General features: G+C 34.0%; 1 protein-coding gene across 1 annotated transcript in view; it reads left to right on the top strand.

Annotated features, from left to right (window-relative positions):
- The window catches only part of MS3_00000154 (uncharacterized protein), a 109,153-nt gene that overhangs the window by 51,120 nt on the left and 41,933 nt on the right, over window positions 1-16,100 (top strand). The window contains exons 15-23 of the mRNA XM_051208037.1: window positions 460-588; window positions 1,713-1,910; window positions 2,921-3,001; window positions 5,089-5,217; window positions 7,001-7,105; window positions 10,767-10,895; window positions 12,866-12,991; window positions 14,629-14,745; window positions 15,726-15,851. Coding sequence (XP_051069978.1) covers window positions 460-588; window positions 1,713-1,910; window positions 2,921-3,001; window positions 5,089-5,217; window positions 7,001-7,105; window positions 10,767-10,895; window positions 12,866-12,991; window positions 14,629-14,745; window positions 15,726-15,851 — 1,140 coding nt within the window. The remainder of the gene's footprint in view (window positions 1-459; window positions 589-1,712; window positions 1,911-2,920; window positions 3,002-5,088; window positions 5,218-7,000; window positions 7,106-10,766; window positions 10,896-12,865; window positions 12,992-14,628; window positions 14,746-15,725; window positions 15,852-16,100) is intronic.

Raw genomic sequence — 16,100 nt, 5'->3', positions numbered from 1 at the left:
TAAATACGATCAAGCCTGTTGAATAGTCACCCAATCAAACCCCGTTTGTATTACACAGGGCAACAACTATAATAACTAACGTATTGACCTATCCAAGTTGGTTTTCTTAAAAAGTGCTCTAATATATATCATCACATAGTTTTGATAATCTTCGTCTTCTTCATTATTACACTATTGAAATTTATCAAACAGACTAATTGCTTTGAACCAAAGCAATTTGATATTGAATAGACGAATTTAATTTGATTGAGATCATGAACCGATTGATGTTAGACCACCATTGAAAACCTGGAAGCACTGGACGGCCGTTTCGTCCCATTGTGGGACTCCTCATCAGTTTTCTATGGTGGTCTAACATCAATCGGTTCATGATCTCACACAAAAACTTAACAATCTCCACAACCCATAAACTGAGAATTTAATTTGATCATTACAAATTGATGTTTTTATTCATTTTAGCTTCAACAACATTTGCAAGAATTAACTCGATTAAGATTTCAAAATTCTGAACTTGAAATACGTTTAAAAGCAACACAACGTGAATTAGATACAAAATCGGCTAGATTAAATATACTTGAAACTGCTCATGTAAGTTAATTATTATGCATGTTTTAAATTAGATGCTTTTCTCTAGTTTGAGAAAAACTCATTAGCATATAGATATATAGTCGAATCAAGGAGATTTTTTTGATTTCCTGGATTGGTCAGTTAGTTACAACGTAGGACTAGGCACATATATGCATCGGTTCAAGTTGCCATACCTCATTAGCACAACAAGATGAACACCGGATTCATAGGAGTGGTTAAGTCAATGGTCGTAATATATAAAAGAAAGATTTTGTGTAAGGATGTAGTACAGAACGAAAGATATGAAACGATTTTAATCTCATAATTTAAGTGAAGATAGAAAGTGTATACACCTACGCCATTTTGATCGCTTCTGAGCCATGTTACATAGAATATTCAACCATTAGTTATTACAGTCACGCGGACCCCAGTCAAAGTAGTCTGCATCTACCGACCTGACTAAGACTAGAAGTTAGGGTGGGTAGCTTGCTAGTTTCGAATATTTGTTTGATTATATGAACTATTTTCTTTTAAGATATTCATGGAAAGAGATTTTATGCTGAATATCAAAATACATGATCTTGATATATGAATGAATAAACAAGAATCTAGGTAGCTATTTGTTTTCAGGACATAAGGAAGTTTTAACCTCACTGTTATGCCCTATGGCCCTGCTAATTATCATGTGATAAAATAGCTAATCAGAATACCGACCTCCATAATCTTATCGCTGTGCTAAACCAATTACACGTCAACAAGCACTATCAGCCTTGCACCAACTTTTGAGTCCTTATTGGTCCTCTGTATAGCAACTTCTCCTTTAGCCCAACCCAACTCGTTAGAATCAAAACAAAATTATCAATTTCCACTATGACCCCTTGACTTTATATCCATTACTCAATGAATCCCAATCATTATATGAGAACTTGTAATAAGAAACTTTATAGTTATTCATATGGAACTTGATATAGAATCGATAGTGACTATTCTAACTTTTATCAATGTTTATCATACATCGGAGGTAGAATGATACAAGTCTATAATTAATAAGTTTTGATGATCAATTAACATTCAATATTACAGTGTCTACATACATTCATTCATTGAAACTAATTTAATTTCTATTATATTTATTAATTAAATAGTTGAATTCAGCTACTGGAATACATGATTTAGGCACAAGATCACCATCAAGTAATCAATTATCAAAAGAATTAGCAATATTACGTAAAACAAATCAAGAATTAAGTGTAAAGTTTAATCAATTACAAATGGAATTAGATGAACGTTCACGTGGTGGAACATCAACTGTTGGTGCTTACGATAGACTGAAATCATCAGTTGTAAGTTTTTTATTTTGTTAATAATAATAATAATAATTTTGAGTTGAAGAAAATCCCCAGATGTAAATTATCATTATCATTATGATTATCATGACATGAAAAATGATATTTTGATTGAGACCATGAGCCGATCAATGTTAGATCACTATTGAAAACTTCGAAGCACTGGATGACCGTCCTTTTCTAGTATGGGACTCCTCAGCAGTGAGCATTCATAATACCACACGCGGGATCCGAACTCAGGACCTTCAGTCTCACGTGTAAACACTTGATCTCTGGACCATCGAGCCAACATCCAACACCAACCATTCCATGATATTGCCAGACCATCTTTCATTGTCTTCGGTGAGCAACTGCTTCGCATCCGATACGGTTGAACTCCATATTGTTGTAAGGAATTGCAAAAGGGCAAATCATGCAATCAATTAATAAGATTTTAGAAAGAAGATAATATGTTTTCGAATTGTACAGGTTGATTGAAGAAGTAATGAAGAATTTGAGATGGAAACTACAACACAATAACTATTATCTTTTATTGTAAAGCCATTTTTTTATTAACGTCTTAAGCTGACAAGTTCCATACAATTATAAATAATTACCAGAGTTTTAACTAACAAGTAGAATGTTTAGTATAAGATGGGGGTTGGAGGTAGTCAACAGAAAACCATAGACCTAGTTTTCGTGCTACTTTGCACTCGTCAGCAAGGTGTACCTATAATCTTGAGTGAACTGATGCTCCCTGACGGATTCTATCTCGTGTCACCAGCTTCACAGTCAGAAACGTTACCACCGGGTTATCCGAGATGCGACTGACCTCCTGCCGGACTGAGATGTATTTATAATTGATTGATCACTAGCTAATGATGTCCTTCCTGCGTATTAGTTGCTTGGGGTCGTCTATGCATATTGCTTGATTGTACAACATAGCAATTTAATTTTGTTATCAGTAGTACGAATGTTCAATTTTTGATTTTTTTATAATGATATATATTTATCACTTATACTTTCAGGGATTACATACAACAGACTTTACAGAAATGGCTACTTTGAGACGAGAACTTGCTTCCGCTAAAGCTGAACGTGAAGTGGAGGTACTTAGTTTTGTTTACTTGTACATGTATTGATCTCTAATTTGATTCAATATTTACTAGTATAGGATTTTGCAGGTTGTTGAGTTTCATTGAGATCATGAAATAATCAATGTTAGATTACCACTGATCAGTTCATGATCTCAATGATGGAGTACCAAAAATTAAGGAAAAAAACACTATTATCTAGTTTAAAGCAACCAACAAAAGTTCTATTCCTAGGCTTAAATTTTTTTAAGACTCAATAGTAAAATATAGCTTCGATCTTGAAGTACCTAATAGTAAGTAGCTTCAGTCATAATATACTCAGCTAGTTAGTCAACATCAACGAAGAGCATGGTATAGATTTAAGTGATCCCAAGTTGCCCTACCACATTGGCACAAGGAGATAAAATTAGTGAGAGGTGTAGTAAAAATAATCGAAATATCATAGTTTACAATGTTACTTTGAAAGGATGAGAATCGAAAATATAGGTAAAAGGACAAGGTAAATATGTGTGTATGGAAGAATACTGTAATTCAAGATCGAGAGGATGATATGGAGTAAATACATTTGAGCTACTGTAATTGATCATGATCCATGACACCCAAAAGTCACAAGTCACTGATAGCAATTAGTTAGTCTGTATTCACGAGCATGGCTCAAACTGACAGTTTGTGAATTTATGTGCTGACTGGAATAAATTAGCATAGAGAAATAACAATGTAATGTTGATAATGCCAACTAAACTGATTAGTATAACAATAATATACTATTTTCTGTCATATACCTGGTAAGTAAATTAAAATGTGTTATAAAATTATTCTAAAGTGTTTATGAAATGAACGAACAGAGAGTTGTACTTACAGAACCGATCTTCAACTGGCAGTTATGTAAATTTTAAAACTGACAATCACATTCTAAGCAAATATGGATAGTGACTAGTAATAAAATCCAGGAAGCACGTTTCGTCCTATTTCGGACTCGTCAGCTGGATGTACCTGCATCTCAGAGTTCATGTTCACTCGAACTCAGTACTATTCGCTTCAAAAAATATCGCGTTATCCACTTAGCTACTGAGGCAATACTCTCAGTAGATTCAAATAAACAATACCATATGAATTTGACAATCACATTGTCTTAAGCATGCGAACATATATTTTAGGAAATTTGGTTTATTATCTAGATTACATGTTATTCAGTTAATTGAGTGTAAATGTAAGTCAGACATCATTTAAAAGATAAATAATCAAAGATGAAACTAATGATCACAAAGTAACCCATAGATATTCATTTCAATTCATTAAAGTGAAATGAAGGCAGATTATAATCAATATTTGGTTCACCAACTAAAAGCTACTGAAGTCTAAGACTTACTAGAAAGTTATAATCAAAGCTTGGGGTATTGTAACAGTGTATATCTATGATTATAGATCAGGAATTTTTCTATTCTTAATTGAAGTAAATTAAGGGAATCATAACAAATCAGCTTACTACTAAAGGAAACTTATATTCTACTTTGTAACTTTTCACCTAATACATAAGCAATTTCATTAGTCAGATACTAAATCAAGCTTTATCTACGTGAATATGTAAATCGGTAAATAATCCACTCTTTATTGTTATAAGTTCTTTTAAATCTAGTAGTTCTGAAGTATTTAAGTTCCATTCATTATAGATTGATTAGTCTCAGTTAGATCACCATTGAAACCTAGAAAGCAATGGGCACCTGATGTTCCCTAGTATTGAACTCCGATGGTATACATCACTCTCTTAACAAAGATTGAGCTAAAAACCTTTAGGTAACTCATTAAATAGGTTAACCGTTAGAACGATTAAGGAGATAACTAGACAAACTTCCAGTTTTTACAACAGATAGGTTCTAGGTTCGAATCCCGCGAGGTGGGGTCGTGGATGCACAGTGCCGAGGAGTCCCACAATAAGACGAAACGGCCGTCCAGCGCTTCTAGGTTTTCCATGGTGGTCTAGCTTCAATTGATTCATGATCTCAACTATTGAAATTACTACAATCTCCACAAAACCCCTTCTGATACTAATTGATTAATTAGTCAATATCCTTTCCTTTGTTTTTCTATCATTTAATATAAAGGTTGCTAGTTTAAACAGTCAAATGGAATTAATCAAACGAGAACGTGATGATTTGAATGAAAAGTTTAATGAAACAAAATCTGATCTTACAGAGAAAATTCATCAGCTACATACATTGGAAGCTGAAAAAGTAAGAATATGTTTGTAATATTAATTTGTTGTAAACCATTTTTAAGAAAGAAAGTAACTTCATTTCATATATTAATAGTATAAAATATTCAACTTGAAGTATTTAGGCATGAATACACATGTACACTACTATGATCAGTTTATTTCTCATTATCTTAAGAGTTTGAAAGTTTCTCGGTGATCTTTGAGTGATGCTAAAATGACCTTGAGAGTGTTCACCTAAAAATTAGGACCAAATAAGGGAGGAATTATGATTTACAGTTGATAGTTAGGGTTAGGAATTAGATTAAGCGTTTTCATCACTAACTAACAACAGCTATAATACCAAAATTGTATTTAGCTAAATGGATGAATGGAATTCGCACCAAAATCCGCGACCTGTTATCTTATACGTGATTTGTTCGTCCATAAATTATAGTTTCGCCAGTTCCTCAAATTAATTTGTATTATCTGCACAATCCACTCATTGAACATCATTCTTTTATGTTAACAGATTTCATCTGATTGTTTTATGGAATGCATCTTTTATTCGATTTTCTACTGAAGTGGATATAACAATGTTATCTGATATGAATTAATATTAGACTATATATTCTTTTCAGTGACTATTCATTAATAAACTAACTGTGGAGTTTTGTTCTTCCAACTTAATGCTATTGTCATGAATCTTTCATTGTTCTTCTGAACAATGTTGTCAGTATAAACTTCTGGTGGAAGTCTACCAGATGTTTGTACTGACAATAAATAATAAAACTATTCAGCTGGAAGAACAAAACTCAATCTAAACCATTTACTTGAGCTAAAAATCTTCTCCACCATCTCATAATTTAACTGTTTACAGATCACTTTGCCATTTCACTGGGATGCTATTACGTTTATTTCTTTAAAACATACTGATTTCTTTATTTCGTTGGAGTATACTCCTTGAATAACATCTTCAAACCCTAATGTTTTCAATTACTGCTCATACTTTTACTACGTCTACTACTATGTGATTTCAATAGACAATTGTATCACCGTGCTAATGTGGTATACCAACTCGAATCGGTGTATATGTGTACAAGGTTCAACGTTGTTCCTGACTGACTGACTGACTGGATGAGATATTTGTGACATTCCAATGAGTTACTTACTTACTTACACCTGTTACTCCTAAAGGAGCATAGGCCACTGACCAGCATTTTTTAACACACTCTGTCCTCAGACTTCCATTCTAATTCGACCCAATTGTTGTTCATTCTTCTTTTCACATTTGTCTCCATTTCTCGGCGTAATGTGTTCTTTTATCTTCCACTTTTCCTTTGGCCTTGAGGATTCGATGTGAGGACTTGCTTTGTGACGCAGTTCAGTGCTTTCCTCAATTTTTGTTCTACCCACTTCCTGATTCTTTCCTCCACCGGAATCTAGTTTGTTCTCTCCTACAGTAGATTGTTGCTGATAGTATTCGACCATCGACCGATTTGTCCCTTTCTTTGATTGTTTAATCTGTTTTCTTCAAAATTACACGAATCATTCTCTTTTTTTTCCAACCAAAACAGATTCACATTTTATCTGTAAGTATAGGGTGATAATTTAAGAAAGCTCACGACTTAAGGTAATATCGAGACAATCCTCACAGGATGTACATATGCCAACAAGAGACTTATCAACTACAGTCCTAAACAACGATGGGAAGTTACAAGTAAACAACACAAAGTGAATTTAGTTAGTTACTTATTTAAAGATTTCCCTAACATAAATTAAAAGCATTTAACATACTTTCTTTTCTTTTCTTTTTAATAAAGGAAAAACTTATTTCAGAAAAAGATGCTTTACAAAAAAAATATGAATCAGTTTTGAGTCAATTAAGTGAAAAATCTGAAAAACTTAAACAACTCGAACAAGATTGTGTAAGTTCAATATTACTATTTCATTTTTGATTGAGATCATGAATTGATCAATATTAGACAACCATTGGAAACTTGTAAGAACTGGATGACCGTTTCATTCTAGCATACGACTCCTCAGTAGTGCGCATACACGATCCTACCCTTGGGATTCGAAACCAGAACCTTCGGTTCCACGTGCGAACGCTTAACCTCTATACCACTGTGCCTTCATCCAGTGGCATTGATGTCTTACCTAAACGAATCCACAAAATTGTGTGATTATCTTCCATTGTACTGAGGTTGATATCTGTCTCTACCTGACATGGATTAGCTTCACTGGTCACGGCTTCTCACTAGAACTTATGTGCTCATATTATAACATCCTACAGATGCAATTATGAACTATTCCCTAAACTGTCGAGCACAGAGTATTAGCTTAGCCAAAGTTAGAATAAATACGCTATTTGGCTTGATTATATTTATCTGTTTCTAAAATATAAATTCACACTGTTAGTATGGTGTATGCTACTTATGTCGACAGATATAAGTAGTATGTTACACCAATAAGAATGGGAATGCCCGTCGAAAGAAGGTTGAGAAGATTGAACTAAATAAAGCAGAACAAGGAAAATAAAGAAATTGAGAATTCTAGGAATCATGAAGGATGTAAAGGACAATCTATCGAAGATGTGCAGATGAAATATCTAATGTATAGTTTTCACATTTTATAAAAGAACTCGGTAATTTTACATTAGACAATAAATTAGTTGTCTACATCTGAGTATTCGTTCATTTCATTAGTATACAAAACAAACTATTAATGCAATCTGTCAAACATGGAAAAAGAGAGATATAAATAACAGAAGAGGTTTTTGTGGATATTCTAGTAATTTCAATAGTTGAATTCATGAGTCATTCGAAGTTAGACCACCATGAAAAACCTGGAAGCACTTGATGGCCATCTCGTCTTAGTATGAGACATACCAAACACTAACTGGAGAATAATAAAAATAAGTTAACAATCGTAATATCGTTTATTGATAAACATAAAGTTATGATTATTGAATTAACATAACATAATCTGACAAAGTCATAGAAAGTTGATGTATTGGTAGTCATTTCATGTTGTTAGGTTCCATTGATCAATCATACTTTACACATATGTTATTCATATATAAACAATTAGTAATACAAGGACAAAAATGTTAGATTCACTATTCAAATAGTTTTACACATTATCTTATTCCTACTAATGCTAACTATAAGAAACTCACTATTGAACTTACAGTTTCTAAGTGATATTGTATATAGGAAGGGTTTCGCGGATATTAAAGTAATCTCAAGATCATGAGTCAGTTGAATCTGGACCACCATGGAAGACCTGAAAGCACTGGACGGCTGTTTCATCCTATTGTGAGACTCCTCAGCAATGCGCATCCACGGTCTCGCCCGCCGCGAGATTCGAACGACCGTCCATGATATTATTAATCTTTGTTTGTTACAAATAAAGTAGTAATTCTCTAAATCACAGTATGAAGTTAAACTCTATCATCTGTGTATTGTTTCATTCGTTTGAGTTAAAAAAGAAAATAATATTAATCGTTGAATGTTGACTTGGTGATCTAAATGCAAAACTTTCCTAGATTTGCTTAAAGGTCTTGAATTTGAGCCCTCTATGAAAGGCCCCTTTCATAATAGAATGACATAGCTATAATGTACTTTCTTGTTTTAAATGTTTGCCGAATGAGCATTTGTGAGGTAATGCATTTACAGTTCATATGTTTTGAAATTTCCAATCATAAAATAACACAATAATACTGAATCAAGCTTTGAGTAACAGATGCAATTAACACACATTACCTATTCTGTTGATTTTATTGGTTGATAATATCTGAATACAACGAATAATTGATCATAATGTTTCAAGACCACTATCCAACACTGTACATTGATGTTTTTCATGTTCCGTATTTAGATGTGATTGATGTATTCAAATGTCATAAGATTAGCACAATTTGCTTCTAATTGATTTTGTTATATTCGAACGATGAATAAAGGAATGGTAACTGATAGGAATTATTTATGGACTATTATTATATATATTCCTATAGGATCATTATTAAGTAACTAGATTATATAAGTGCCACTAACTTCTAGTCTGAGCCATATTGGTAGATGCAGACTACTTGGTTGGGGTCCGCGTGGTTATCGTAACCAATGGTTAGAGACTGTTGGTGACATGGCTCAGAATCGATCACAATGGCGTCGGTGTATACACTCTCTATCTTCTTTTAAACTAAGAGATTAAAATCGCTTCATGTCTTTCTACGAACTAATTCTTTCTTCCTATACTATGTCCTTATGTACAATCTTTCTTTTATATATTACCACCTCTGAATTAACTACTTTTATGAATCCGGTGTCCATCTTGTTGTGTTAATGAGGTATGGCAACTTGGACCAATGCATATATGTGCCTGGTCCTACGTTGTGGCTGACTGACTGACTGACTGAACTAGATTATATATATATACCTTTTATCATAAGCATTCATTTGATCTATTGGCTAGTGCAATATGATTTACCGTGACTAACGTATTTCTAGTTTATCAATTACATTATCCCACAATCACAGCCACTTTCCGATTGATCTTGTATAATTGTTATTTTTAATTTAATTGTGCGATGATATTTGGTTTGTTTGCATATAAACTACATAACTCTAAGATATACGATTCACAAAACGGAAACTGATATTTGTGTTGTGGATTGAACGGGTTAAATTGGACTAGACGAGAAGTTACTATACGGAGGACTAATAAGGAATCAGAGTTGGTGTAAGGTTGCTAGTGCTGGTTGATGTGTAATTAGTTTCACACGGCAACGATTTTGTCACGTATTAATAGACAAGGCCATAAGTTATAATAGATTTCACACTAACATTTTTGTCTAGCACAACTTCCAAGTAAAAAGTATTTCATATATTGAAATGTTAATAAAATAACAAAAATAAATACCAGAAGGGGTTTTGTGGATATTGTAGTAATTTTATTAGTTGAGATCATGAGTGAATGAGCACTACTAAGCAGTTCCACAGTAGGACGAAACGGCCGTCCAGTGCATCCAAGTTTTCCATGGTGGTCTAGATTCAATTGACTCATGATCTCAACTATTAAAATTACTATGATATCCAAAAAACCCCTTTTGATAGTAATCAACATATGCTCACTAGTGGCTGACTTCCGGGGGTATATCCTGGATTTTTAGTGAGAAGTAGTGATCAGTGGAGTTCAACCAGGTCTGTTGTGGGATAGTAACTCACTGAAGACAATGGTGGATGTGTCGCTCAATTTGGTGGATCGGTCGAAGTTAGACATTAACGCCGTTGGATGCCGGCCAGCTCAGTGGTCTATTGGTTAAGCGTTCGCGCGCGGGACCGATAAACCCTGAGTTTGAATCCCGCGGGTCGGGATCTTGGATGAGCACTGACGAGGAGTCCCAAAATAGAACGAAACGGCCATCAAGTGCTTCCAGGTTTAACTTCAATTGACTCATGATTTCAACTAGTGAGATTTCTATAATCTCCACAAAACCCCTTCTGATAATACTTGATATTAGTTAGTCATTCCATACCTGTCATTAGATTATAAAATATTCTGTAATTAATTAATTTATTAATTTAGGCAAAATCACATATTGAAGAAATAAAAAGACTAAATACTGATCTTGATGATTTGAAACATCATGTTGGTTATTTACAAAATACCATCAAAAACCGTGAAACCCGTATTGAAACAACTGAAAAAGAATCTGTAAGTCTACATTTATTCATACTTATATAAATAGCTTTGTTTCAGTGTTAAATTAATATAATTTAAATACATAAAAAAGTGCCCTGGTACGGACGATAGTGGTGAGAGTCAGCTCTCTCTCTCTCTCACTCTCGAGATGCTCTCACATGGCCACGTGCATACAGCCACTGAAAAGGAAGTCTTACTCACTGCCTTCTCTCACAAGCGATGCTGTTTACGGCTCGATAGACATGGAGAGTCCATCTAATAGAGTTGAAAAACCCTGATTCCAAACCAATGATGTGCATGGGCTTCACGATCATCAAGGAACAAATGGCGTATTAACCAATCGTCGTGCTATATATCACTTGTCAGCAAGGTGTTCCTGTAATCTTGAGGGAACTGGTGCTACCTGACGGATTCTATCCCATGTCATCAGCTTCACAGTCAGAGACGTTACCATCGGACTATCCGGACCGCAACTGACCTAATGTAGGACTGAAATGTATTTACAATTGATTGATCACTGTGTGGTAATCCCTGTCATGTATGTCAGGTCCATCTTAGTGTACATCGAATCCTATCGACCAAGTGATTGATCACAATATACTTCTTTTTGTAGAAGAATAGAATCGATGAAACTTGTATGTTTTTAGCAGCATCTCTTGGTAAACATAGTAGGAGTATCAAACCACACTGACAATAAATTTCAAAACGCTACAGGTGTTTAAGGGATTTCATTTCCCTAGAAGAGTTGTATGAAAGAACTACCAATAATTAGATACCTGGAAGTATTCATCGTCTAACTATGAATTAGTTTTACTGAGTAAATATAAGTTGACTTAGAAAAGAAGAAATATTTTCCAGTACCGAGAAAATGAACAAATTTTAAAGAACTAGGAGCTATTTGGATGGTTCTGTAATGATGTTAATTAAAGATTATGAAAATCTAACAGTCTATGTATGATAGTTTCATCCTACTAATAAATCCTCTTAGCCTCTCACATCTATAAACTTTACAATGATGATTACATTCAAAGCCTACATTTCTTATATAGAGCATAATACATCTAGATTATTGACGTGATATAGAGTTTTATATATTTATAATTTCTTTTATATGAAACTGTAATGTGGAGTTCATCTAAGCTGATTAATTATATTTCCACTACTCTCAACAATGTTTGAACTCCATCTCTCATGATTTCTCTATGAAACTCTATAATTCTGTCTGTAACTTTTTGATGTAGAAGCAAATAGTTTTTTTAATCATTTAGTGTAGTTTCTTAAAAAAGCATTTAAAATGTTTAGTTAAATGTTTTGTGTGAAGCTGATACTGGCTATTCCATACATGCTGGTTTTTCAATTATTGTCCAACTGACCTTATTCTATGATTGGGACTATCTTTAAAACACTTGGTATTGCCTTAATTCACAAGCGTTATAAATGAAGATGGATGGGGCTGACGAGTCCAAAATATGACGAAACGCTTATGACCTAAGGCAATGTCGAGGCAATACACACAATATGCACATATACCAATAAGAGAATGATCAATTGCAGTCCTAAAACAACAATATGAAGATATAGGCAAACAATACGAAGTAAATTTAAACTTCATCTATTGCACAAGGAAGTGGCTATCAGGGCTCAGTAACTGAATGAATAACGCGATGATATTTGAATCGAACGGTACCGGATTCGATTCCCAGAGTGAACATTAACTTTGAGATGTAGGCACATCCAGCTGACGAGTCCCAGATGCGACGAAACGTACATCCTGGATTTCATTGTTAGCCACTATCCATGTTTATCTTTAGAAATAGTTGTCAGTTTTAAGTAATATATTAGGATTCTATTAAAAGAATAGTTGCACATTTTCTAAGATTCATTTTATTCTGATTAAATTTGTTTAAAATTATAATTTTACACTTGATTAATATAATCGAAATTTTCGTACTGCTTTCTTTTTTTGTTCATTTTAAATACAGTTTAAGCTAAGAGATGAATTAACTAATATACGTAAACAATTGACAACTGCTGAAGCAGAGGTAAAGAGTTTACGTGATGATGCAGTTTATAGAGAAGAACGAATTAAGCAAATACAAAATCAATATGTAAGTTATAAACACTTATCACTGAAAATGGGTTTTGTGGAGATTGTAGTAATTTCAACAGTTGAGATCATGATTCAATTGAAGCTAGATCACCATGTAAAACCTGGAAGCACTGGACGGCTCTTTCGTCCTAGTATGGGACTCCTTAGCAGTGCGCATCCATGATCCCATCTCGCGGGATTCGAACCCAGGACCTACCAGTCTCGCGCCAGGCGCGTAACCAACTAGACGACTGAGCTGGCCAGCATCCAACGGTGTTAATGTCTAACTTCGACCAATCCACGAAATTGGGCGACACATCCACCATTGTCATCAGTGAGTTACTACCTCACAACAAACCCAGTTGAACTCTACTGGTCACTACTTCCCACTAGAACTCCAGGATATACCTCTCTTATCTATCATCATTCATCGTCTTTTCGTTTGTTTCATTTTTAACCCATATTTTCCTATATTTAATGTCATTGAGCATATGTTGATTAGTATCATTCAATATTTAAATAATAGAGGTAGTGACTTACAAATGTTTATTGGGACAATGATTGGATAATTATAGGGAATAGATTAAACAGCTACAATTGATTGGCTCAAAATCGTTTACAATGGCACAGGTGCATCCACTTTTTGTGTTCTCCAAAATTCTAATCTCCTGAATCCTCCTTGTCTCTTTTTTCCTCTTTCCAAATGTATTTCACTAAATTATACTCCTTGAGTAATGTCTTCAAACCCTAATATTTCCGATTACTGCTTATACTTTTACTACCTATACCACTGTGGGATTTGAATTGACAATTGTTTCTCTATGCTAATGTGGTATGGCAACTTGAACTGATTTACGTACGTACGAAAGTTCTATGTTGTTCCTGACTGACTGACTTCACTGACAACACATAAATCGATAATAAGTATCATTGTTATCCTTAGTTGTCTATGTTTCATTAGGCCTCAGAAACATTAGAAGACAACACTTAGTTTATGATTTATTACTCCTTTAGTGTAATGAAAATACAAAAATCCTTGAATATACTTTAAATCAACTAAGCATATGGAGGCAAAGGATTTAATGATTTATGCTGATTGGTCCAATAAGAATAATCAGACTACGTTGCAGTATAAATTACATTTTGAAATGAAGATTGTTTGAACTTCATCATCTAATTGTCTAACGTATTAGATTTTGCATTGTAGCTAAGTCATACTATGCGATATTTATTAGTGTGAAATGACATAAGACAGTTCATGTAGTATAAGGTATCCCTACATGGAATCTATTCACCTAATCACTTATATTAATTGAATTCATTAGTGGATATAATAGAGACCATCAGTGAAAACCTGGAACCAGTGGACGACCGACTCAACGGTCTAGTGGTTAAGCGTTCGCTCATGAGACCGGAGGTCTTGAGTTTGAGTCATGTGTACGGGATCGTGGATGAGCACTGCCGACTCCCATACTTGAACGAAAAGGCCATTTGGTGCTTCCAGGTATTCAATAGTGGTCTAGTTTGTATGGACTAATGAATGCAACTATTAAAATTACTACAATCTCTACAAACCCTATTCTGATCTTAATCATTTCTGTCAATAACTATTGTTTTATTTATTTTCCGTAATTAACATTCAATATGACACTGCAGACAGAGGAACTGGCACGACTACGTTCTACTAGTCAAGAACAAGTAACACGTATTGGACATTTGGAAATGAAACTAGATGAGAAAGGACATCAATTAAAGAGTCAAACAAGTGAAATTGTACGTTTGTCTTTTTGAAAAATCATATCTATTTCGCAGTTGTATTATACAAAAAGATTTTCCTTGTGAAGAACTATTGAGCAATATGAAGCATTGTACAGTTGTTTCTTTCTAATATAAAACTTTACAGTACTGCTGATCAACTAATAGATCATAGATTTAAAAATTCATGATCTTAAGGCATCTTAGCAAGCCCTTAATTGAGTTAACATTTTATTAATGATTTACATTTCTAATATCAAGAAATCTACTGCTAATCTTAATTACTGTATGATCAAAACATTTTTGATAGAAGGTTAAACAGAGCAGACGACGCTTAAGCAATTGAAAACTTTTAAACAGTATTGATTGTCTATCTATTTTTGATGAAATCGGTGATGCATAACAGTGTGAATGTATAACATCTATGGGTGAACATTTTAGTTGAGTTTCAAATGATAATAAAATGGTTACTCAGTTGTTTCGATCAGTGGTTCTTCAATTGATTTTTATCAGAAAGGGTAATTTAATAGTTGAATTCATGAATCATTTGAAGCTTAATCACCATGGAAAACCTGGAACCACTGGATGGCCGTTTCGTTTTATTGTAGGACTCCTCAGCAGTGCGCATCCACGATCCCGCCCTAAGAGATTTGAACTCAGAACTTATCAGTCTCGAGCGCGAGCGCTTAACCTCTAGACCACTGAGCTGGCTGGCATACAACGCTGTTAATGTCTAACTTTTAGTTCGTCATAAGGATTTGTTTATATTCTGTACTTACAAGATGTCTTTATTCATTTATCCGACATTTGAATGTTAGTTCAGTCGACGTGATATACGCTAATTTCAATTCGTGACTGATTGATTCAGTTCTAACATTCGTATGTATACTTCTACATTTTATCTAATTCAGTACAATAACTATGAATTCATAAATGTAAAGTCTGAATAAGTTATATATATGTATATATTGTTTGGAAATCTTTTGTTTTATGTAAAGCGTTGTCAAGCTGATGAAATAACTCGTCTACAGTCTACAATCGAAGAAACCAGTAATCGATTATCAGTTAATCAGAAACGTGCAGAAGAACGTGAAATGAGATTAAGAAAACTTGAAAATGAAAATGTAAGTCTGTTAATTCATCATAACTGATTGTACATGGTTGTAGACTTTATTCTTTATTTATTTTAACCCATAGATATTGGTACAAGGAGGCACCAAATGCATATGCGCACACAAATCTCATTTGATATGTGTGAGGGCTGTGATACTGCCCGGGTGCCCAAACCGAAGCAGGTGGTTTCTCCAGGGGGCCACACCCGGATCCTTCGACTTAAAGGTCTGATCCAGAAGGCAGTGAAGAAACATCAGGAG

This window comes from Schistosoma haematobium, chromosome 3, assembly GCF_000699445.3.
Source record: "Schistosoma haematobium chromosome 3, whole genome shotgun sequence".
NCBI classification, from domain to species: domain Eukaryota; kingdom Metazoa; phylum Platyhelminthes; class Trematoda; order Strigeidida; family Schistosomatidae; genus Schistosoma; species Schistosoma haematobium.
Note: the sequence above shows the minus strand (reverse complement) of the source record. Positions and strands in the feature narration are given on the sequence as shown.